Source organism: Erinaceus europaeus, chromosome 10 (assembly GCF_950295315.1).
Source record: "Erinaceus europaeus chromosome 10, mEriEur2.1, whole genome shotgun sequence".
NCBI classification, from domain to species: Eukaryota; Metazoa; Chordata; class Mammalia; order Eulipotyphla; family Erinaceidae; genus Erinaceus; species Erinaceus europaeus.
In genome coordinates, this window is record NC_080171.1 from 26,166,175 (window position 1) to 26,189,433 (window position 23,259).

At 50.3% G+C, this 23,259-nt stretch overlaps 1 protein-coding gene across 2 annotated transcripts in view; it reads right to left on the bottom strand.

The window, feature by feature from the left end:
* Window positions 1–23,259, bottom strand: part of COL5A1 (collagen type V alpha 1 chain) — a 138,908-nt gene that overhangs the window by 99,995 nt on the left and 15,654 nt on the right. For both annotated transcript variants that reach the window (XM_007521425.3, XM_007521424.3), the window contains exons 2-3: window positions 5,418–5,585; window positions 1,345–1,558 (exon numbers count right to left, since the gene is read on the bottom strand). In XM_007521425.3, coding sequence (XP_007521487.1) covers window positions 1,345–1,558; window positions 5,418–5,585 — 382 coding nt within the window. The remainder of the gene's footprint in view (window positions 1–1,344; window positions 1,559–5,417; window positions 5,586–23,259) is intronic.

Sequence of the window (23,259 nt, forward strand, 5' to 3'; positions counted from 1 at the left end):
TTCATCTCTCAGACAAGGGTGCTGCCAGAGCCTGTAAGTGAGCTCTGTGGAAAGGTCAAACCTTCAAACCCAGTGGGCAATGAAACTATCGATGCAGGGGGCAAGGCAGCACCCTGTGCCCATCCCCCTCTGAACTTCAGTGCTGCATGGTACTCGAACCTGTGAACTGCCAGACTGGGCAGTGGCAGAACCCATGGCTCCAAATGAAACCCACAACAGGGAAGGCAGGAAGGCAGGAAGCAGAGACCACGCTATTGTACTCATGTCAGCTCTGCTGGGCCCACTCAACAGACAATTCTAAAAAGACGTCCTTTTTTTTTTTTTTTACCATCAGTGGCCCCCACATCTATCCACAATTGCCTGTATCTTTAAGGATGACTTAAGTCCTTTCTGGAAGAAACAGGATGGGGGAGGATGGTGGTGGCACACCACAATAAAGGTTAGCATATTCAAGGACCTGGGCTAGAGTGCCTTCTCCCCACCTGCAGGGGTGGGGCAGGGGAAGCTTCACAAGCAGTGAAACAGGTTTTCAGGTGTCTCTCTTCCTCTCTCTCTCTCTCTCTCTCTCTCCCTCTCTGTATCTCCTCCTCCCTCCCCCCTTTTTTGCCCCCAGGGTTCTCACTGGGGCTCAGTGCCAACACTACGAATCCACTGCTCCTGGGGGCCATTTTTTTTTCCATTTTATTGGATGGGATAGAGGGAAATTAAGAGAAGAGGGGGAGAGAGGAAGGGAGAGAGACAGAGAGACACCTGCAGACCTGCTTTGCCACTTGTGGAGCACCCCCCCCCTGCAGGTAGGGAAGCGGGGGCTTGAACCAGATCCTTGCGAGGGCCCTTGCACTTGTACTTAGTACTATGTGCACTTAACTGGTGTGCCACCACCCGCCCCCTCACTTTCTCTATGAAAAAGAAAGAAAGAAAGAAAGAAAGAAAGAAAGAAAGAAAGAAAGAAAGAAAGAAAGAAAGAAAGAGGAAGGGGAAAAATGGCCACTAGAGCAATGGATTGTAGTACAGGCACTGTGCTCTGATGATAACCCTGGTGACAATGGAAATACAAAAAAAAAAATTAGGTATAGCTACTTTCTCCTGAATCTCTCCTGACTCAAGATGGAACTGGATGCACTTCTGTGCATTTTGGTGGGGGGAGGTAGAAGCAGGGAGATAAAGGGCTCCTCAGAACCACAGGGGATGGCCTGACCCTGGGGTCCAATTTCGAGTGTGCTGGCATCAGCCAGCAGAATACATACCCTGTGACACCATCCCCAACCCACCCACAGCCTTTGGTGGCTTGGCCTGACCAGGGACAGGAGAAGGATGAGGTTCCCAGGTGCCGCCCACACTTACTTGCCATCCGACAGGTTGATGCCCCGGAACAGTGGGTAGTCTTCTGGGCCTGGCTTCCCCGTGTGGTCCTCATAGAGGAAAACGGGAGAGCGGCCCATCTCCAGGCCCAGCTGCTGGATGCCCTGCTCGTTGTAGATGGACACCAGGAAGGCCTGGCTGCCCTTCTTGGCTTTCACAGTGGTAAGGATGGAGAAGTCCTCAGGAAACTCAGATGCTGGAAGGGAAGGAGCACAGAGATAAGCCGTCAGCACCCACCCCCCATCAACCCTGTGCAGATGCCACTCTCTGCCAACAGACCCACAGGGAGACCTGACAGCCTCTGCATGGTATAATGGCGCATGTCCCTTCTGCACAATGATCAGACCGTTCCTGAGTCCCTTCCCTATCACCAGCTGGCCAAGTCACCCCTCTATAAGGCTTATTCTAAATGCAAAGTCAAATGGACCTTCCAGATGTGATCCTTCTGAGCTGTCTTCTCACTTCTCTACATCTTCAGACGTCTGCACACAGCTCCTACTTGGAAGCTTCCAGAGTGTGAAGTTCTCCAGGACAGAAACAGCCTCTTTTTTAAAATATTTATTTATTCCCTTTTGTTGCTCTTTTTTATTGTTGTAGTTATTATTGTCATCGTTGTTGGATAGGACAGACAGAAATGGAGAGAGGAGGGGAAGACAGAGAGGGGGAGTGAAAGACACCTGCAGACCTGCTTCACCAGTTGTGAAGCTACTTCCCTGCAGGTGGGGAGCTGGGAGTCCGAACCGGGATCCTTATGCCGGTCCTTGAGCTTTGCGCCATGTGCACTTAACCCACTGCGCTACCGCGCGACTCCCAGGAACAGCTTCTGATGCATCTTTGTGCCCAGCAGCTAGAGCCATGCCTAGCACTGTGGAAGCCATTCAGCATGCACGTTAGAGGGAGGGAATAAAGCAAGAGGAGGGAAGCAGAGAAGAGAGAGAGAGAGAGAGAGAGAGAGAGAGAGAGAAGGGGCAACAGACAGGGCAGTCTCACTGAGAACTGCACTTTGTCATTTCCTCACTGATGTGCCAAACAGAGAAAAGCAGGTTGAAATCAAGAAACTTCACAGTTTAAAAGAGGGGGGTGGGGGAAGGGGACTCCGGAATGTGAGTGGGAGGGCAAGCTCCTTTCAACACAGGCCAGAAACTGTGCTAGTTCCTTAAAGGCCAAGGCCAGGCTGGCGCCCCAGTGAAACCAGGCCTGGCAGGCAAAGCCCCTCCAAGCTCCACAGGCATGTCCTTCCCTGTCTGTCAGAGCTCCATCAGAGCGGGTGACAGGAAGCCCCCTCCTCCCCTTGGATCTGGTGGTGAGGTCAGCACATTTCAGCAGAATTGTTCAGTTCCCTGTGTGCAATTTACAATTCTGCCGGGAGCCCAGGGCTGAGGGAGAGGGAGAGGGTGGATAATCAATGCAGCCTGTACCCACAGTGAGGGGGGTGTCAGCAGGAGGGAAGGAACAAGGGAAGAAAGGAGAGAAAAAAGGAGGGAGTGAAAGAGGGAGGGGAGAAGTGGGCAATGACCAGCCGCCTCCCACTCACTTGTACTAAGAGAGCTCTGATCCTGGCTCGTGGCCCACCTTATCAAACCCACCCTTCCTGTGGAATCATATCAAGGACAATCAAATGGCCGCAGAGGCCTTGTGCAGCAGAGTGTGGGCAGACTGGCAGCAGTCCAATGGCGCCCTCTGCTGACAGGAAGGCTGTACTGCAAGCAGCTCTGTTCTGGGAGCGACAGGGACAAACAGACAGGCTGACACCCTTACAAGCCCTAATGGAGTGGAGGAGGAAGCTCTAGTGTAGCCTTCACACCCATCACAGGGCCCAGGGTGGAAGCTATGTTAGGGGCCACCACCATAACCATCCTGTGGAGTCAGTGGGAGAGCCTTTTCTGGCTCCATCCCTGGGCACCAGGAGGAAGCCCCCATCTTGCTGGCCACAAAAAAAAAAAAAAAGAGGGACAGAAAGAGGGAAAGAAGTAACAGGCATGGGCCAGTCACCTTCTACTCGCTTGTACTAACATGCTTGGTGCCTGTTCCTTGTGGTGGAACAGGCACCCAAGAGCCCGGGACTCACCCAACTCTGCATTTAAGATTTAAAGTCAGTGATCTCCTTGTAAAGCGTCATCTGCCTGTTGTCCCTACCTGTTGAGTCCATGCCACTGACAGTTACTGTCCTGTCTTAATAAAAAATAAAAAGAAAAAGAAAGAAGAAAAAAAAGAGAATAGAAAATGAGAGTGTGTTCATGCTCTCGGGCATGATCCGCAGCCAAGGACCAAACCCTGTCTCTCCAGTTTGCTACAGTGCCATTTCCTGAGTTTCTAGTCTCAGGGATACCCCAGAGTGAGAATGCAAACATCAGGAGGGCTGGAGAAAGAACTGTCGGGAAGCCTCGGTGATTCACCTTTCAGAAGATGGTCACAGGAGAGAGGTAGGCCCAGCTCTACTCCCTAGAGCATTTCCCTGACCAGTGACATGAGACCCACAGGCCACAGAACAGTACATACAGCCACCCAGTGTGGTGTGCCACTGGGTCCCAGTGTCAGGGACAGGAGGCCTGGAACCAGGAAATAGCTGGGGCAGGACATGGACACCTTATTACACATTATTACATGTTCCCCTATGCCTGTGGGAAAAACTTTAAAAAGTAGCACCAGGAAATGGTAGTGGGGCAGTCTTTGAAGAACACAAAAGCACCATGAACACAGTGGGAGAAGTTTTACTAAGGGAGCCACACCTAGTAATCTCAGTGGACCAATGGGAAGCTAGGCTGGGTGTGACATAGATTGGGGATATTAGAGAAGGGAAAATGTACATCCTCTGGTCATTCTCTTTGGCTCTGGGAAGGGACTCTCTCCCTCTGAGTTGTCTTTGCACCTTCACTCTCAATTCTGCATTACTTCTACCAAACATGAAAGACATGTCCATCCCAGGGGTCGCCAGGGCACCCACTGGAGCGTGAGAAGAGGAAATCCTTGTATTCTCTGTGGAAGGAGTACAGAAGGCCATGGGGGTGGCCTCAGCCTGCAGTGACCAGCCAGGCACCTGCCAGGCTTGCCCTTTGTCACCCATGGGCTCAGTCTTGGTGCTGCCAGGGTCCGAAGCTGGGTGCTCAGAGCCTCAGCATGAAAGGCTTCTGCATCACCATGACGCCATCTGCCTGGACCCTGGTGAAATCTTGGAAAGGGCCAACTTGCTTTTCAGAGATAGGACTCTGAAGAACACTGTGGGTTGAGAGGGAGCTGAGTCTCCAGGCAGGAAAAGCTGAGGCCAGAAGAAATGGGTGCACCCCAAAGGAGAGTGTGTCCTTGGGGGCTGGACAGACTCCACTACTTGCCAGCCCTACTCTGGGATCAACATAAGGGCCACCTCCAGGTCACCCCAGGGTGACAGTATGCAGTCTTCCACTAACGGCAGTGAGCTTATCTGCCGGGCGTCCTGGCCCCCTCTGTCTGGCCCTTTCTGCATCCCAACAGGAATCGGTTCCATGCCAGGAAAGAGGCATCAATCACCACTCACTTGTCCTCCCAGATAAGGCCAGTGTGTGTGGCTGAGTCTGGGCTGGAGGAGGGGGTGTCACATATGGTCCCGGGCCAGGTGACAGGGACCACAGTATCCTCTTAGCAGCTAAGGGCACTTCCTGCTCTGTGTATGTAATTAAAAGCCGAGCCTGAGTCACTTGGCAATTGATTCTCATTAAAACCTCCGCTGCCTTGCTGAGAGCCCTGATGTTTGATTCATGTGTCTCTTAATGTCACTGCCCCCAATTAGGCTTCTGTCCCCAAGCACTTCCTTTCCTGTGGCCCTGGGTTCTCTTGACCTTGTCCCCTGGTACCATCATCTCCTGTTGCATTTGCAGCTGGAGAGACACCTGCTATCGCCCCTCCACCCCCCAGTGCTGTGACAGGGGGCAGGTGACAAAGGCGGGCTTGTGCTTCATACTTCTGGAGACAGATGGACCCCCAAGAAGGGCTTTCTAGAGAACCAGCAATGCCTCCCCCACCAGGCAAGCCTCAAGGCTTCACCCTCCGGCTTCCCCACCCTGAGACAAACAGCCTCTTACTGGGGTACAGCTGCTTGGTGGGTGCACTGAGCTGGGCCTCTGTCGTGACCCTGTAAGCCACATCTGGGCCTTTGGAAGACCGCCGTGTAGCGCAGAAGCCGGTTGTCTTCACTACACCATCAGGCTGGCTCTGAAAATCGAGGACCTTCAGGACGTCTGCTGTCTGGGCTGAAACGGCAAAGGGAGAGGGTAGAAGGTCAGTCCAGAGGGGACAGAGCAAAGGCCCCCTTCTCAGAGCAAACCCAGGGTTTAGCCCTCTCCCCCTCCCTCCACTGCCTCCCCCCAATTCTTACCACACCCCCCACAACACACACACACACAGAGCCACAAACTCCCTGGCCCTGGAGAGGCTGAGGCCCAGTGGGAACCCAGGTGCTGAAGGCAGCAGGCATCACCCTGGACAGTCCTGCCCCAGCCTGCCCCAAGGATCCCCCTCAAAGTGGGGTGTCAGCTAGGCCACCAGGATAAGAAGGGAGGCACCCACCTCTAGGAGAAACCCCAACACAGATGGCACCCTCCTTCTGACCAGCACTTCCCCCAGGCCAGTCAGAGCACAATGCCATGCCACCCTAGTGGGCAAGAGACTGTGCCAGGACCAGGACCCTCCAGGCAGTGTCTCTTCCCTAGAGAACAGGACCTCCCTTCTGCTTGCTGGCCCCATGATGGCACCCTGCTGCAGGTGACCATGGGGAGCAACTGTCTGAGAACATGATGGACAGACTCCCAGTGCCCTGCTTGGGCTCCTAAGTCAAGCTGTGCCTGAAGGGTCATTGAGTGAGCCAGTTAAGAGGGACTCTGTGCGTGTACGCACAATTGAGTTACAGTCTGGCACCTACAGACAAAAGTCACACCCCCTGCCAGATGCAGTGGGAGGACTGGCCACATGTCCTGTCTGGGATTTCTGGCCTCCTGCTTGGTGGTTTTGTTATTGCTGGTGGTGTTGGGGTGTTTATCTGTTTGTTTGTTTTTGTTTTGTTTTGTTTTATTGCCACCAAGGTTATAGCTGGAGGTTGGCACCTGCACTACAAACCCACAGCTTTCAATAGCCATCCCCCACCCTGCCCTTTATTATTATTATTTTGTATTAAGACAAAAAGAAATTGAGAGAGAAGCAAGAGATAGAGATATGAGTGTGGGCTGGGCAGTGGCACACTGGTTAAGTGCACATATTACTAAGCACAAAAATATAGGTTTGATCCCCCCACCTGCAGGGGGGAAGAAGCTTCAAGAACGGTGAAGCAGTGATGCAGGTATCTGTGTCTCTCTATCTCTCTATCTATCTATCTCACTCAACCCTCTCAATTTCTCTCTGTCCCATCCAATAAAATAGAAAGGGAAGGGAAGGGGAAATGACCACAGATAGCAGTGGATTCATGTACAGGCACCAAGCCCCAAGGATAACCCTGGTGGCAATAAAAAAATAATAATAATAATAAATAACGATTAAAAAATAGGCAGAGGCAGAGAGATACCTACAGTACTTGTTTCACTATTTGTGAAGCGCTTTCCATACCCCACAGGTGAAGACCAAGGGCCCTGCTCTTAGGTCTCTGAGTAGTGCCATGTGTGCACTCAATAGGGTGCACCACAGCCCTGCCCCACCCCTCCTTGACTGGATTCACTGCCCACCTGGCCCTTTTAGGTGGGGGGGGGGGGTTAATATGCTACGTGCCTGGGACTTGCTCGAGACCAAAGTGTCACCTTTGCGACCAGGATGACTGATTTAGAGGTGAGGAAACAGATGGCCCTTCCCCTTCCCAGTCCCTGAAGACCCCTGTATCCACACTGGGGCTTGACCTGACCATGGGTTGAAAGCGGGACATGGGATGACAGTGCAGACAAACTCTCTGTCTGTCCAGCACACCCATATCCCAGAGGGCTGGCCTGGAAGGGAGCAGGCCCTGTGGACAATGCTCTTGGGGGTCGGGGGCACAGATGGCACCCGGGAACTCCCAGCACCCCCAAGACAATCTGGGTTTGAGGGCCAGCTTCAGGGGAGACAAGGTGATTAGGAATCAGAGTTTCTGGTGTCTGTCACCTCAGACTTGTCTGAACCCTATGATGGGCAGTAGAGTTGGGGTATCATGCACCCAGCAGGGCCACTTTTACACCCCCACTTTCTTGTCACCAAAGGACAAAGGTTACAAAGGGCAAGTGTGGGGAGAGCAGGAACCAGGTACACCCTGCAGCCTGTCTTGCCTGCTCTCATCCCACCTCAAGTGGCCTCTTTCACTTCCTGGGTGACTCTCATTCCTCCCCAGAGCCCAGTATAGACATCCCACATACATCCAGGGCTCCCCCAAAGCACCTGTCACTTTGACAACTAACCCCCAAAAACCTCAGAGGACACTTGAGCATAGGTGCCCGCCGGCCTGGAAGTGGCCATGGGAAGAGCCAGCCCCGTGCCAGCCTTGGTGACACAGCCAAGGTGACACTCTGCCAGCTGCTGGCTCATCGCTGAGACTCCGCTCCAGGCTGGGTCGGAGCAGGATCAAAGAGTCTGGCTGGATTTCCTGGACTCTCGTCCCCACCGCAGTGATGCTCTTCCCAGACGTGAGGCTTGAGAGCCTGCTTCCTCCATTGTGGCAGGGACAGAGCTGTTTTCCAGAAGCCTCCATATAAACAAGCCAGGACATGTTTACAGAGTGCAGGTGCCACAAGTGGAAACAGCCCTGGGGCCATTCCCAGACCCATTGCCACAGTCCAGCTAGCCAGGGATGCCCTGTACCAGGGCCCAAAGGCCTTCCTTGCCCTTCACACTGGGCCAGGCAGCTCCTGCTCAGGCTGAGAACACCACCAGGAGGCAGCAGCGGCTATGGGTGGGGAGCCAGGCACAGGGTTCTGACTCAACGCCCCTGTAGTCACCTCCTCTCCAACACTCCAATGAGAAGCTGCAGGGGCAGAGGACACAGGCCAGCTCTAACACCTCAAGCTCCACAGCAGAGCCCCACCCCACCCCCTGGTGCCACTGCCCCCAATCTGGCTCTTTGCAGGTGAGCTAGGACACCCCAGCAGCGCCCATGGGCTCATGGAGAATAGACATAGCAGAGCAGTATTGTCTGGTACACCTGTGAGGCCAGAAGAGAGCCCCAAAGCTTTGGGAGACCCCAGCTTACTACTCCAGGTGACATCCCTGCCCTCCTGCCCCCTGTCCCCTGTGCATAACCCCCCAGGGAACTCTGAGACCCTCCCCCAGCTCCAGTCCTCCTTCTCTCTGTGCCTACCTGCTCTGCAGAGTCTGGAGGCTCAAAGTCACCTCTCTCACACCCCCTTTGCCACCACACTGGGGAGATAAACCAGGCTCTGTCAATCAGGTTTCTGAGGTCAGAAAGGAATATGGAGGTAGCCTGTCCATTGCTGGGTCTGGGACCAGCAGTTTCCATGAATTCCCGGCCTCTGCTTAAGGGGCTCCCCCCTGTGAAGCCCCCATGAGTGGGAGTCTGATGATCCTGCTATGCAAGCCCCAGGCTCCCCGCTTTCAGCCTGTGCACTGAGCCACCCTGAACACAGAGAGGACAGGACAGGGTGCTGGAGACACACAGGGGCATCTGGACACCCCTCCAGGATGCTCAGAGCAACACAGAGGCCCAGAGTGACCAGCAAAGACACACAGTCAGGACAGAGCTCACCAGTCCCGCACCATCCTAAGCCTGTCAGTACCCAAAGAAGGGAGCCCTCACCAGTGTCCGTGTCAATGTTGAGCTCCCCAGCCCTCAAAGTCCATGCCAGGGGCTGGGAGGGTGACTTCAAGGCAAAAAGAACTCAGTCAGAAAGATCCACTTGTATGCCAAGGATGGGGAAAGAGCCCTGTGGGATTGAGCTATTGGCCCAGGGCCCATGGAGAGTAGGTGGCAGGGGGCACAGGGACAGCAGCAGCAGAGGCAGCAGCAGTGCCCAGAGCTGAACTGGGGAGGGAGTGACATTGACACTCAGCCATGGTTGGTAGATGACAGAGGGACAGAAACCCTGGTTCCCAGGACAGGACAGACTAGGAGGCAGGGTTTAGGTGCTGCTGCTACCCCTATGGACATAATTCCAGCACCCTGGAATCATGGTGGCCAAGCTCCTCAAGCAGTGCTCAGCTCCTCCTAAGAAGCAGAATAGCAAGGCAGGACTAGCTCCAGTCACCTGCCACAAAGCCATTGCTTCTGGCTTTTCTCAAAATAAGCAACATATGTCACACAGGCTTGAGGGTGGGGAAGCCTGCCTCTGAATCCAGTTGTCTACTTCAGATTGGGGAAGCAGTTAGTTCCCTGTCCCCTGAATTCAAGAATTTGTGACTTTAAGGGCTAGGAGGTGGCACACCCCGTTGAAGTAGACACATATCCATATGCAAGGATCTGGGTTCAAGAGCCTAGTTCCACCTGTGTGTGTGTGGGGGGGGGGGGGATGCTTCAACAGCAGTGAAGCTGTTGCAGATGTTTCTTTCTCTCAGTCTCTGTCTCTGTCTCTGTCTCTTTCCCTCCCTCCTTCTTGCTCTCCAACTCTCTCTTTGCTCTCAAATTTTTCTGTCTCTATCTATCCAAAATAAATTTTAAAAATTTGTGGTTTCTCAGAAGTGGCTCTCAGGCCTCAGAATCTACAGCAGGTACCAGCAGGAGGCAGCCTTCCCTCAACCCTCCATTTGAGCTCTCCAGAGTCCCCTAAGCTGGGGCAATGGCCACCTACTACCCATTCCTCAATAAAAAGTGTCACTCAGCATTGCCAGGTGTCCCGGGTCTTGGGTTCCTTCTAGAATGACAGAATTTCACCAGACTATCTATTGGGAAGGTGAAGCAGGAAATGACATAGCCCTTATCTCACTAACCTGGGACTGTCAACCTTTCCCAGTCAGGGGTGTCCAGTGAAAGGGCTAGTCTGGGCTACTCATCTCTGACCCATGTCAACTCACCCCAGCTAACACAGAAGGTTCTGGACCATGTAAAATTCCAGGGAAGGGAGACTCATTCCCTGAGACCCAGGCCCTGTCTGAGCAATGCTGCCTGCCCCTCAAGGACCCAGTTGCCACTTTGGATCTCCAACCCTCTGGAACTGGAAGTCCACAGCCCAGGTCCCAGTGAACAAGGCCCAAGTGATGCCAAGGCATGGCAGGTGGGAGACCTGTGAGCAGACCAAATAGGTGGGCTGGGCTCCCCTGTAGGAAGGGGGGAGGACTTCATTCAATCCCCCATGGTCAGCTTCCAGATAGCAGATAAGAGCTCACTAATGGCCACCAAGTCCAGTCTACAGAAATCCTCGGGGAACAGCTATCAGATGTTAGCTAAAAAACAGCAAGTCTATCCACCCTTCCTCTTCCAGGGGCAGGATGTAGAAGGGGGAGGCCACTGGCTCATGACAGATGCTACCACAGAGCTGGAGTCCAGGCAGAGTCACCCTCAGCTCCTGGCCACCCAGGCCTGCACATCATTCCATCTGACACCACAGAGGCAAGGTAGAGCTCCTTCCAGAGCATCCTAGGCTCTGTGCACAGCATGGCAGCCACCACTCCAGCTGTGAGGGTGCACACCTGGATGGGGTGAGGATGCTACAACTCCAAGCACCTTTATGGGAATACATGTCCTGGATGATTACATGATGGAAAGATGGGAGGGTGGATGAATAAATGGAAGGGTGGGTGTATGTATGGGTAATGGATAATAGATAGTGGATGGATGGATGGATAGATGGATGGATGGATGGATGGATGGATGGATGGATGGATGGATGGATGGATAAATGGTAAGTGGATGGTGGTTGGATGGATGCATGGATAGTATATGATGGATAGCAGGTAGATGGATGAATGACTATATGGGCAAATAGGTGGATGGATGAGTGGATGGATGGATGGATGGATGGATGGATGGATGGATGGATGGATAGAAAGTTGAATGATGGATGAATGATAGATGGATAGACAGATGGAAGGAAGGAAGGAAGGAAGGAAGGAAGGAAGGAAAGAAGGATGACTAGATGGATAAATGGACTGATGAATGATGGATGGAAATATGGATGGATAAATGGATGATGGATGTTGGATTAATGGACAGATGGTGGGTAATGGGTGGGTGGATGGATGGAAGGATGGAAGAAGGGGTATAGGTAGACAGATGGACAGATAGATGATGAATATAGATGCATGCATAGACAGATGAATGGGTGGACAGGAAGTGGTTAGTGAGTAAGTAAATGAGTTAAAGGATATTATCATCTTGAAGATGTGGGTAACAATAATTCACCTAACCAGACTGCCAGCTCTGGGTGGTCTCACTTTTCCTTTTGAATTTGAGGATGAAGTCTTGTGTGATGTTTTTGGCTTGTTTCCATTCCAACTCCCTCCCCAAGCAGGGCACCCTGCACGGTAGGGAGCAGGGCAGTGCAGAACAGACCACAGAAGAGAATCCAATCGCCCACCACCAGCAGGGGTCTGCTGAGAGGATCTGGATGGAAACCAAAGATCATCACTCCCTATGCTCACCTAGACATCCCTCTTCTACCAGACAGGAAGCCAAGAGCTCTGAGAATCATTGGCAGAGACATTCTGGCAGGAGATTCTATGTAAAAATTCAGGTAGAAGGGCTGCCTGCCATATTGATGAACACAAGGTCAACTCCACAGAGGCCACTATGGAGACTGACTTCTGGTCTACACGCTCAGACGTGGGGCCAGCCCTGCCTTCACCCTTCTCCAGCTGTGACCGCTGTCTTCTAACTCTTAATGAGGCTGACCCCAAAGTCTAAACACACTTGGACCTCTTGTCACCCCCACACTGTCACCAGATGCTGGCAAGTGTGCCCCCCACCCAGCCTGGCATGCTCTCTGAGTGAGAAGAGACCCCTGTACAAAAACGTACACACACATAGTGGCTTAGCAGAGAGTCACACTGCCCACAAGGACAAAATAAAAAACAGACTGGCCCTTGGGAAACAGTTCTTCAAGAGGCACAAGACGAAAGCAGGGGACATCACACAGAGAGGACAGAGACCATAGGCCAGCACACAGGCCCACTCCAGTGAGGGTCACCACCCAGCAACAAGGCCACAGGGCCATGCAAAGATAACTAAGTGGCAACTGTGGATGCTTAGTGCCGCCAGGGCTCCACACACAGCTGGGAGGAAGAGTCACCGCAAGGAACTGGAGGATTCTTCCAATGGGAGCCCAGGGAAGAAGGGGCAAGGCCATCATCATTGCTCTGTGGATGAGCCCTCCCCTCCCCTTTGGCTGATCACCACCCATCTCTACATCCTTGATAGAAACACCAAGGAGACAACCCTCGCTCTTCATTCCTTAAAGGGCACAGAGAGAGCAGAAAAGGGCCAGGCCAACAGCTGCCAAGGCCAGTGCTGGGCAGCAGGCGGTGTGCCCGGGCACTGTCAGCAGAAGCCAGCCCAGGAGTGCAGCCAGCAGCATGATGGGGAGCCAGATGATTAATCTGTGTTTCCTCAAAGGTAATTTATCTCTTGTTCTAGAGGGAGGGAGGGAAGAAGGGCGGGGAGGGCCCAGGCATCAGACTCCACTGTGCCAGGGTGTCTGTTTGCACAGCCAGGCTCTGCACTGCTCATCCTGCCTCCAGGAGACCCAGGGGTGGCTGGCAGCCATGAGCTCAGCTGGGCTCACACTGGCAGGGGGCCCTCTGCACCCACACCTTGCCCAGCGTCAGCATGGCCTGGCCTGGCCTGGCAGCACTGACCTAGGCGCTTGCATCCCTCATCCCTGCTGATGTGCATGAGCTGGAATCCTCAGGGCCCAGAACTGGCAGTCTCTAAAGAAGAGGGCACTAGGGTGACCCCAGAGCAACAACAGCTCAGCTACCCTGGGCCTCAGTTTCCCTGCTGTCCCTTGCCTCTTCACAGTGGAAGGTGAACTTTGCAACACTAATATGTGCCTCTCAGGCTTCTTCCCCAAGCTCAAGAGTTACTGTACATCTAAGGGGTGTCCATAAGAGACCCCAAGATGCTCTGGGAGCATAAGACACCCCACCACAGGAGTGACAGACATCTGCCTCCCAGTGCCCTGCCTTCCTCCAACCAGCAGCGCCATGTTCTCCATATATAGAACCAACAGGAGGGGCTAGAGAGCCTGCCAACTCCCAGACAGTAATGTCCTAGGAGAAGAGACAAGTGTCCCTATTAGTCACAGCAAAAGAGGGAGGGGGAGCTCAGATCAGTACAGCAAAAGAAGGAAGGAATAAGGGAGTCGGGCGGTAGCACAGTGGGTTAAGCACATGTGGCACAAAGCGCAAGGATCGGTAAGGATCCCGGTTCCAGCCCCTGGCTCCCCACCTGCAGGGGAGTCGCTTCACAAGTGGTGAAGCAGGTCTGCAGGTGTCTATCTTTCTCTCCCCATCTCTGTCTTCCCCTCCTCTCTCCATTTCTCTCTGTCCTATCTAACAACAACGACATCAATAACAACAACAATAACTACAAGGGCAACAAAAGGGAATAAATATTTAAAAAAAAGAAAGGAATGAGCCAGCCAAGAAAGCAATAAGCAAAAGAAGCCCAGATAAAAGCCAGGGGGAAAGGCAGGCTTTGAGGCAGCAATTCTGCAACTTCTCAACTAGCACATACACATATGCTGAGCAGGCACCACAAGTTAGTTTGGGGGTGAATCCTACAGAAAGGACTATGTAGTGCAGTATTGTTTGAACAATAAGGTGCCCAGAGTGGGGTAAGTGCCCAGAGCAAAAGTTGGGGGGTATTAGAGATACTCCTCAGAGAACAGCCAGGAGGGTGTTATCCGGTGGGCCAGCGTGGCAAAAGAACCCAGACAGATGACTGAGTGAGAGCAGTGCTCGTAGAAACAGCCAGAAAGCACCAGCCCTTCCCTGTGAAAATAAACAAAAGTTGCCCCTGGAATCCAAAGCCACGTTGTGCAAATGCACATTCAGAAAGGGGCCAGAAGAAAGCACCAAACAGTGAGGGGTATGTCTGGGAGAAGACTGAGAACTGAGAGAATCTATAGGCTTCTCGCTACCAGAAGCAACATGCATAGAAGGCTGGAACTGCTGTTAACAACAACAACAAAACCCATGAAGTCTTTAAAAAAAAAAAAAACTTTATTTTTTCCCTTTTGTTGCCCTTGTTTATCGTCATTGTTGTCGTCTGTCTTCGTTGTTGGATAGGACAGAGTGAAACAGAAAGAGGAGGGGAATACAGAGAGAGGGAGAGAAAGACAGACACCTGCAGACCTGCTTCACCACTTGTGAAGCAACTCCCCTACACGTGGGGAGCCGGGGGCTCGAACCAGGATCCCTCTGCCGATCCATGCACTTTGTGCCATGTGCACTTAACCCGCTATGCCACCGCCCAGCTCCCAACCCGTAAAGTCTTAATTGCAACTGCCCCCTCAATTTTTCTCTGTCCCATCAAATTAAAGAAAGAAGAAAAAATGGCCACAGGGAGCAGTGGGCTTGTCCTGCAGGCACCAAGGCCCAGCAATAACCCAGGTGGCAATTAAAGAAAAAAGCACACACACACACACACACACACACACACACACACACACAAAGCCTATTTGCCAAATTTTGGCAAGGATGCAGGTTCTCATGTAATATGGATGGAAGTCAAATTTGACACCTTCCTTGAAAACAGTGTGACACCTGGCTCCGGAGCCTGAAAGCATTCACTACCTCCACTCACTCACCAATGGAAACGTTATCTCTAACACTGAGCTAGTGATCAGCACAGATACTCAGACACCCACCCTGAAATCGTGTGCCATACCAAACACTTGGAAAGAAAGGAAATGGCCCAGCCTGAGGTGAAGGGATTAAATCTACTATGGTCCACCAGAAAAACAGAACACCACACAGCCACTAATTTGTATTCCACAATTATGTTGATATAGTGCTATTAATACATAACTAATTATACAATAATAATAAAAATATTCTTTCATCTAGGAAAATGCTTATAGGCTTTTATTTTTTTAATATTTATTTATTCCCTTTTGTTGCCCTTGTTTTATTGTTGTTGTTATTGATGTTGTTGTTGTTGGATAGGACAGAGAGAAATGGAGAGAGAAGGGGAAGACAGAGAGAGGGAGAGAAAGACAGACACCTGCAGACCTGCTTCACCGCTTGTGTAGCGACTCCCCTGCAGGTGAAGAGCCAAGGGCTCGAACCGGGATCCTTATGCTGGTCCTTGTGCTTTATGCCATGTGCACTTAACCCGCTGCGCTACCGCCGGATTCCCTATAGGCTTTTATTTAAGCGAGATTTTGGAGAGTGTGTGTGTGTGTGTGTGTGTGTGTGTGTGTGTGTGTGTACAGTTCAAGTTTTGACAAATGTATATCCTATAACCCTCCACCAGGATTAAGCTAAAGGACACTTCCATAACTTCACAAAATTCTCTTACATCTCTCTCTGACAACTCTTTTGCCTCTGATCTTGGGAAGTCATTGATCTTTTTCCTGTCCCTACTTAAGGAAAAAAAAAAAAAGAAGTCTGTTGCAATTTTGTTATTGTGTTCCTGTTGCTGAGGCTTCACTACTCATGGCAGACTTTTTTAAAAACAGAAAGGCAGAGACAGAGACAGAGGGATAGAGGAAAAGGTACTGCAGTGCCAAAGCTCTCTTCAGTGCAGTGGAGACTGGGTTGGGCAGGCACACTACCCAAGTGAGTTACCCCTTGTCCCTGGTGGGATTTTCACTGGCACGCCTTGCATGGAACTGCAGCTCAAATGGGGGGAAAGGGTGATAACAAGTTAGCAACGATCTCTTCTTCTCCATGAGAATGGTATAGCTCTCCATCTCTCTAGCTCTTCTTTAATATCTATAGAGAATATTTTGTTGGGAGTTGGCGGTAGTGCAGCGGGTTAAGCGCACATGGCGCCAAGCACAAGGACCGGCGTAAGGATACCAGTTCAAGCCCCCAGCTCCCCACCTGCAGGGAGTCGCTTCACAGGCAGTGAAGCAGATCTGCTGGTGTCTATCTTTCTCTCCCCCCTCTGTCTTCCCCTCCTCTCTCCATTTCTCTCTGTCCTATCGAACAACATCAACAACAACAACTACTACAACAATAAAACAAGGGCAACAGAAAGGAAAATAAATAAATAAATTTTTAAATGGTAAAAAAAAAAAAAACATTTTGTTGTTTTGAGTGCACAGATGCCTTGTTCAAATTGATCCCTAAACTTAACACACTCTTGATGTGACCATATAGGTTATTTCAATTTCTATTTTCAACTATGCATTGCACCATCTAGAAATGTAGCTTAAAAACAAAAAAGAAAAGAAAGGAAAAGGAAAAGAAATGTAGCTGACTTCTGTGGACTGGCTCTGATTCTGTGCCATGCTAAACTTATAGAATCTATTCCAGAAACCCTTTTGCAACTGCCTTAGGATTTGCAATGAATAACAGAAGGCTGTGTGCAGAAACAGCTTCGCTTCTTCCCTACCAGGGTGCGTGCCATTCTCTTCCTGTTCTTGTCTTATCCCACTGGCTAGTATTGCTAAGCCAGGGCTGCAGAGCAACTGCATGAGCTAAGGCCCTCACTTTATCTCTGGCTGCAGAGAAAGCTTCCAGTATAGACGTCACAGAGGCCACTCAGCAGACTGAAGCCCTCGTGTGCTGAGGCCTACTCATTCTAGCTTAACTTCACACACACACAAAAAAAAAATTACAAAATAGCATGTCATCCCAATTTTGTAAATACAGACAAATCCTGGGAAGTAAATATCTTGAAATGTTCAGCTAGTCATTTATTTGGCTGCACTTAGAAGCTATCATAGGCATCAACAGTCACACATGATTTCTTTTCCCCCTCGGGAGTTTTGCTCCTGCATGATTCCAGGGCTTGTGCGGGAGTGAAGCATGTAGAACCTTTTTGTTTCCAGACAGATGATGAGAGATAGAGATAAGAAGAGATAGAGAGGGAGTCGGGCTGTAGCGCAGCGGGTTAAGCGCAGGTGGTGCAAAACACAAGGACCGGCATAAGGATACCGGTTCGAAGCCCGGCTCCCCACCTGCAGGGGAGTCGCTTCACAGGTGGTGAAGCAGGTCTGCAGGTGTCTATCTTTCTCTCCTCCTCTCTGTCTTCCCCTCCTCTCTCCATTTCTCTCTGTCCTATCCAACAACAATAATAACTACAACAATAAAACAACAAGGGAATAAATAAATAAAATAAATATTAAAAAAAGAAGAGATAGAGAAATAAGGTGAGATACCACAGCACTGCCTCATCAGTCATGAAGCTTCCTTCCCCCTTTTCATTCTTGTCTATTTTTAAAATATTTTTATCAGGGAGAATAATGATTTATAGTAAACACAGTTGTTGGTACATGTGTACAATTCCCCAGTTTTCTACAGAAGTCTCACCCTCAGCCTAGATCCTCCTCCCCCATCATGCACCAGGACCTGAAGCCCACCCCGGACCCCACCCCCCGCCCTACCCACAGTCCTTTACTTTGGTGCCATACACAGAACCAAGTCTGAGTTCTGCTTTGTGTTTTGCTTTCTGTTCTATTTCTCAACTTCTGTGTATAAATGAGACCATTTCAGATTCGTCCTCTTTCTGACTTTTCTAATTTTTTAAAGAAGTCATTCATTTATTTCATTTATTTCCGCATCATTTATTTATTTATTTTTATATGTTAGGACAGAGAGAGAAGCTGAGGGGATAGAAGAGATAGAGAGAAAAAGAGACAACTGCAGCACTGTTCCACCACTCATGAAGCTTCCATCCTGCAGGTGGGGGCTAGGAGCTTAAGCCCAGGTCCTTGTACATGGGAGTGTGTGTGCTCAACCAGATACATCACTGCCTGCCCCAAGACCTTCCCTTTTCATGGTGTGCCTTTGTGGTGGCGAGGAAAGTGAGCCCAGGCCTTTGTACACAGTAAAGTGTTGGCTCTACCAGGTAAGCTATCTATCTCTAGTCTTCCAGCATGGTTCAGACAACTAAAGAACTGTAATTAGATTTTATTTTCTTCTTTATATAGTAAAGTAGATTCTAACATTTTTATGGTGCTCTGATATGTAGGTCCAATATATAACGAATTAGTGGAATAATAAATTCCCATCGATGTCTAGAAGGAAATAGCATTACTTAATTAGGTAAATGTCTTCCTTCTGCGCATATCTGGAACTGCCAGGCAGTCACCAATCCTTTGGTCTTTGACTGGAGAGCAGGCAGCTTCTAACTGACCTTGACAAAATGAAACCGAGCTCGTCCTTCTCAGGAATGTCTGCATTTCCGAGTCTGACATTTGAAAAGGGCTATCCCACACCATGAGTCTTCAGGGCCACTGGGTCAGGCTGGGCTACGGGTCATCCCTGTCCCTCTAGATTGATGTGTGGACAAAGACCAAAGACATATGTTGGCTCCCAGAGAGTTCCCAGCCTGGCTTAAGCTGGCATTTGCCTAGAAATTCTCATTAGAGAGAACCTCTCTTAAAAGAGAAGGAAATTGACCTCTAGAGATGACTGAACATCTACTAAATGTCACCAAGTGGGTCATGTGATCAGTGGTGTTCAAAGAACACATTCAAGCTATTGTCTCTCTAATTAAGGTCCAGCTTCCACCTGTCCCAAGGGAAGGGTGCTCATCAGGCCCTGTGACAGCTGCCTGCAAGGTGCAAGCCCTGGGCCCATCATGTGGGTGCTGGCGCTGAATCTCTGGCTTTGGCTCTGAAACAGCTTTACTTGATCACACATGTAAGATCCTAAGGGCCCCTCTAACCAGAGGGATTTGCTACATCACAATGTCCCTAGGGCAGAGGTGTCCCCAGTGGCCAGAGACAGTATGATACGTTCTCAGAGCACTCTCCTCATTATTCACCCAGGCATATGCTGGCACTCAGTGCCCAGATAGACATAAACTAGCCCCCTGCCCAAGGGCCCACCAGCCCGTGACAGGACTCCCCAACTCCATGGTCACCAACCTGAGTCCACATCCCCAGGACCCCACATGACAGCACCACAAAGTCAAGTCTGGGAGAAGCAGCTGTGGCTCTCCAGGCTCCCTGCACAGGACCACAATCCTGAGTCTGCCCTTGGAAGGGGGTGAGTTGGAAGTGAGGGGGGGTGGGTAGAGGGGCAGAAACAGACCCTGTTTCCTGGATGAGGAAATGCATCAATGTTTCTTTTATTGTGGGGAAGGTGTGGGAGGCGGCTTGGAGAGAGACCTCACAGGATAGGGTGCTAACCTTCCATGCATGAGGGTCTAGGCTCTAACCCTGGCAACACATGGGAGGGGATACAGCACCAGGAGAAGCTCCAGTGCTGAGATGCCTCTATTTGCTCCCCCTCACCACCTAGATGAGAAAGTCAGCCAGGAATGGTGAATCACTTATGTGTGAGACCCCATCTCTGGGAAAAGAGGCACAACAACAACAAAAAAGGATGTGGAGGGAGGAGGTGGAGAAGAAGGAGGAGAAAGAATAAGAAAAGGAGGAGGAGGTGGCAGAGAAAGAATAAGAGGAGGGGGAGAATGAGAAAAAGAGGTGAGGTAGGAGAGAGAGAAGAAAGAGGAGGAGGAGGAGGAGGAGGAGGAAGAAGAGGATGTCATCACATTGCCCAAAGCTCTGAGCAGAAGCTCCCCTTCACCCCTGGACCCCACCCCCACCCTACACCAGGCTCCCTTTCCACCCACCCACACCCACACCCCAGTGTCAGCCTTAAGCACATTCATCCCGCATGACGGCGTGAGTGGTCCCCACAACCAACAGGACCCTGATATCACTGCTCCCCTCCCTCAAACAGCCACAGTGGGGACTCAGCAAAGGCTCAGATGACTCAACACTGAGAGGGGAGGGGAGGGCTACAGCATCTACCAGCTGTCTATGGGGTTCAAGAAGGTTCCCATATGTTTTCTGACTTCATGGGATGGAGAAGCTAAAACTCTGGAATACATGTGAGCTGGGGCCTGGGGAGACAGTATAATGATGATGCAAAATGACTCTCATGCCTGAGGCTCTGAGGTCACAGGTTCAATGCTGGGTACCGCCATCAGATTGTTCATTTTAGCAGTACTCTGCTTAAATTAACAAATAAAATGAAATGAATAATAAATAATAATAATTTTTTTTTGGCCTCCAGGGTTATTGCTGGGGCTTGGTGCCTGCATGATGAATCCACTGCTCCTGGAGGCTATTTTTCCCCTTCTGTTGCCCTTATTGTTTATCACTGTTGTTGTTGTTGCTGTTGCTAGATAGGACAGAGAGAAATCAAGAGAGGACGGGAAGACGGAGAGGGGAGAGAAAGATAGATACCTGCAGACTTGCTTCACCACTTGTAAATCGACCCACCTGCAGGTGGGGAGATGGGGGGGGGGGCTCAAACTCAGATCCTTATGCCAGTCCTTGCACTTCGCACCGTGGGCGCTTAACTTACTACGCTACTGATCAGGCCTCCTAAATAAATTTTTAAAAGCATAAAATGAATACATGTTTGGTCACCAGTACTAATAACCTGAATTCTCCAAACCACCCTGAAGGTAGGAATCATTGTCCCACCTTCCAGAGGAAAGAGGTCGAGTGAGCCTCGGGACACAGGGCCTGGGATGGCCTGCAAGTCCAGGAATGAGTACACCAGGTCCTGACACCTCTCAGGAGCATGAAGAGGGGGAGGGCTGACTTGCTGCCAGCTGGGTGGCCCCAGGCTGTAACACAGGGACCACTGGGTGCAGCACCCGACCACAGCTGCTGCCCAGGGGAGACAGTGCAGGTGATAACTGACTGCCTCTGGACAAGCTCTGCAGTAAAAGGGCTCTAACAAGTACCCGTGTGCTTAAGCATGACTCAGTGTCTTGGAATCCACCCTGAGGAAGGGATCCTTAGAAAAGGCAGTAGAGCTTTACCAGAAAGATGTCCCTCCAGGTGTTATTTACAACAGCAAACAGCTGGAAGCAACCCAAGCACCAGAGGAAGGGAACAACTAAGTGAGCAGGAACAGGAAGATGGGATGGTACACTGGGGAGTTGTTCAGATATTTCTGGAGGGTTTCTGATGGCATATAAAGGAGAAACATCGGTGCCAGGTGGTGGAGCACCTGGTTAAGTTCACACATTACAGTGAGCAAGGACCCAGGTTCAAGTCCCTGGTCCCCACCTGCAGGAGGAGCTGTGAAGAAGGGCTGCAGGTGTCTCTCTGTCTCTATCTCCCCGTCCCCACTCAACTTCTCTCTGTCTCTATCCAACAGTAAAGATAATTTTTTTTAAAAGGACAAGCATCTCTGTGTCTACACGGAGCTCACACAGTGAAGGGAAAGTGTTATGAAAGTGTTGTCTTCCAAACACTCCCCCCCAAGACTCACAGGTTAAGTCCCGCCCCCCACCCCCCAAAGATGACAGCTCCAGAGACCTCCCAGCCCCAGGGGAGGACACAGTGAGATGAGGTCAGTTAGGAACCAGGAAAGTGTCCCTTTCCCACCATGCTGGCATCTGGACCTCAGGTGCCCAGCCTCCAGATCCAGAAGAAACCCACTGTGTCATTTTTTTCCCATTTTATTTGGAGGTTAATGGTTTGCAGCACAATTATCTACACATTTCCCAGCTCTGCATCATAGACATCCGCAACATACTCTTACCCCCATTTCCTCTCTTTCTCCCATTCTCTCTCAGTTTCCCTCTGTCCTATCAAAAATAAACAGATACATAAATACATAAATGGCTGCCGGGAGTGGAAGATTCATAGTGCCAGCACTGAGCCCCAGTAATAACGCTGGTGGCAAAATAAATAAACAAATAACTTAAAAATACAATGTCTCTGGAGCCAGCTCCCAGTTTGCCAAATGGATCTAAGTACACCAGCCTCTAGGAATATATATGGGTACTAAGTCAAATCGATGGGGTAAACAGCTAACTGTACTTATATACTTTCTTTTTTTAAAGATATTATTTATTAGAAAGATAGGAGGAGAGAAAGAAAGAACCAGACATCACTCTGGCACATGTGCCACCAGGGACTTAACTCAGGACTTCATGCCTGAGAGTCCAATGCTTTATCCACTGTGCCACCTCCCGGACCACCTTATATACTTTGTTCAAGTTTGGGGATTACTGTCTGCCCTAATTCAGTCTTCTAGCCCTACTATCTGACACCATCTCCCTAAACAATATTTTCAGTCCACCTAAATGTTAGCTATCAAGATCAGGTAAAAATTACGAAAGTCATGAACCCTAGAAGAAAATACCTAAAATAGACTTTCTAGCTTCTTCTCACACAAAGACCCCTAATTTTATCTGCTCTATTCCTACTTTAGGTTCCTGTTTATTAAACAATTTGTCCTACTTTATATCTTACTGCCTTTCAGCCACCAAGATGCAGATGCTACTATAATCCCAACCTCACTTCCCTAGACAGAGAACCTCACCAGTGTGTCCAGAAGTCTCACCTCTCCAGAGCCCTACCCCACTAGGGAAAGAAAGAAATAGCCTGGGATTATGGATCAGCCTGTCAATGTCCATGTCCAACAGAAAAGCAACTACAGAAGCCAGAACTCCCACCTTCTGCACCCAATAAAAAAGTTTTGTTCCATACTCCCAAAGGGATAAAGAGTAGGGAAGGTTCCAATGAAGGGGATGGGACACAGAACTCTGGTGGAGGGAAATGTACGGTATTATAACCCTATTTTCTTAGAATCTTGTAAATAATTACTACATAACAAGATTTTTAAAGTATACCAGCCTCAGTTACCCTCCCTGTAAAATAAGCAGGTGGGGTCACAGGAGCAGTACCAGCTCCATAAACTCAGCAAGTGCACCTGCCTGTTCTCACAGGAGCAAGGGTGATCTGATCCATGGACATCAATCCACACCTCTCCTTGGATCTCCCATCATCACTTCCCCTTTCTTGTCTGTTTCTGGACCACAATCTATTTTAATTGACTAAGTCACTCCAGCCAAAAGCAGCTGCCTGCCAACCA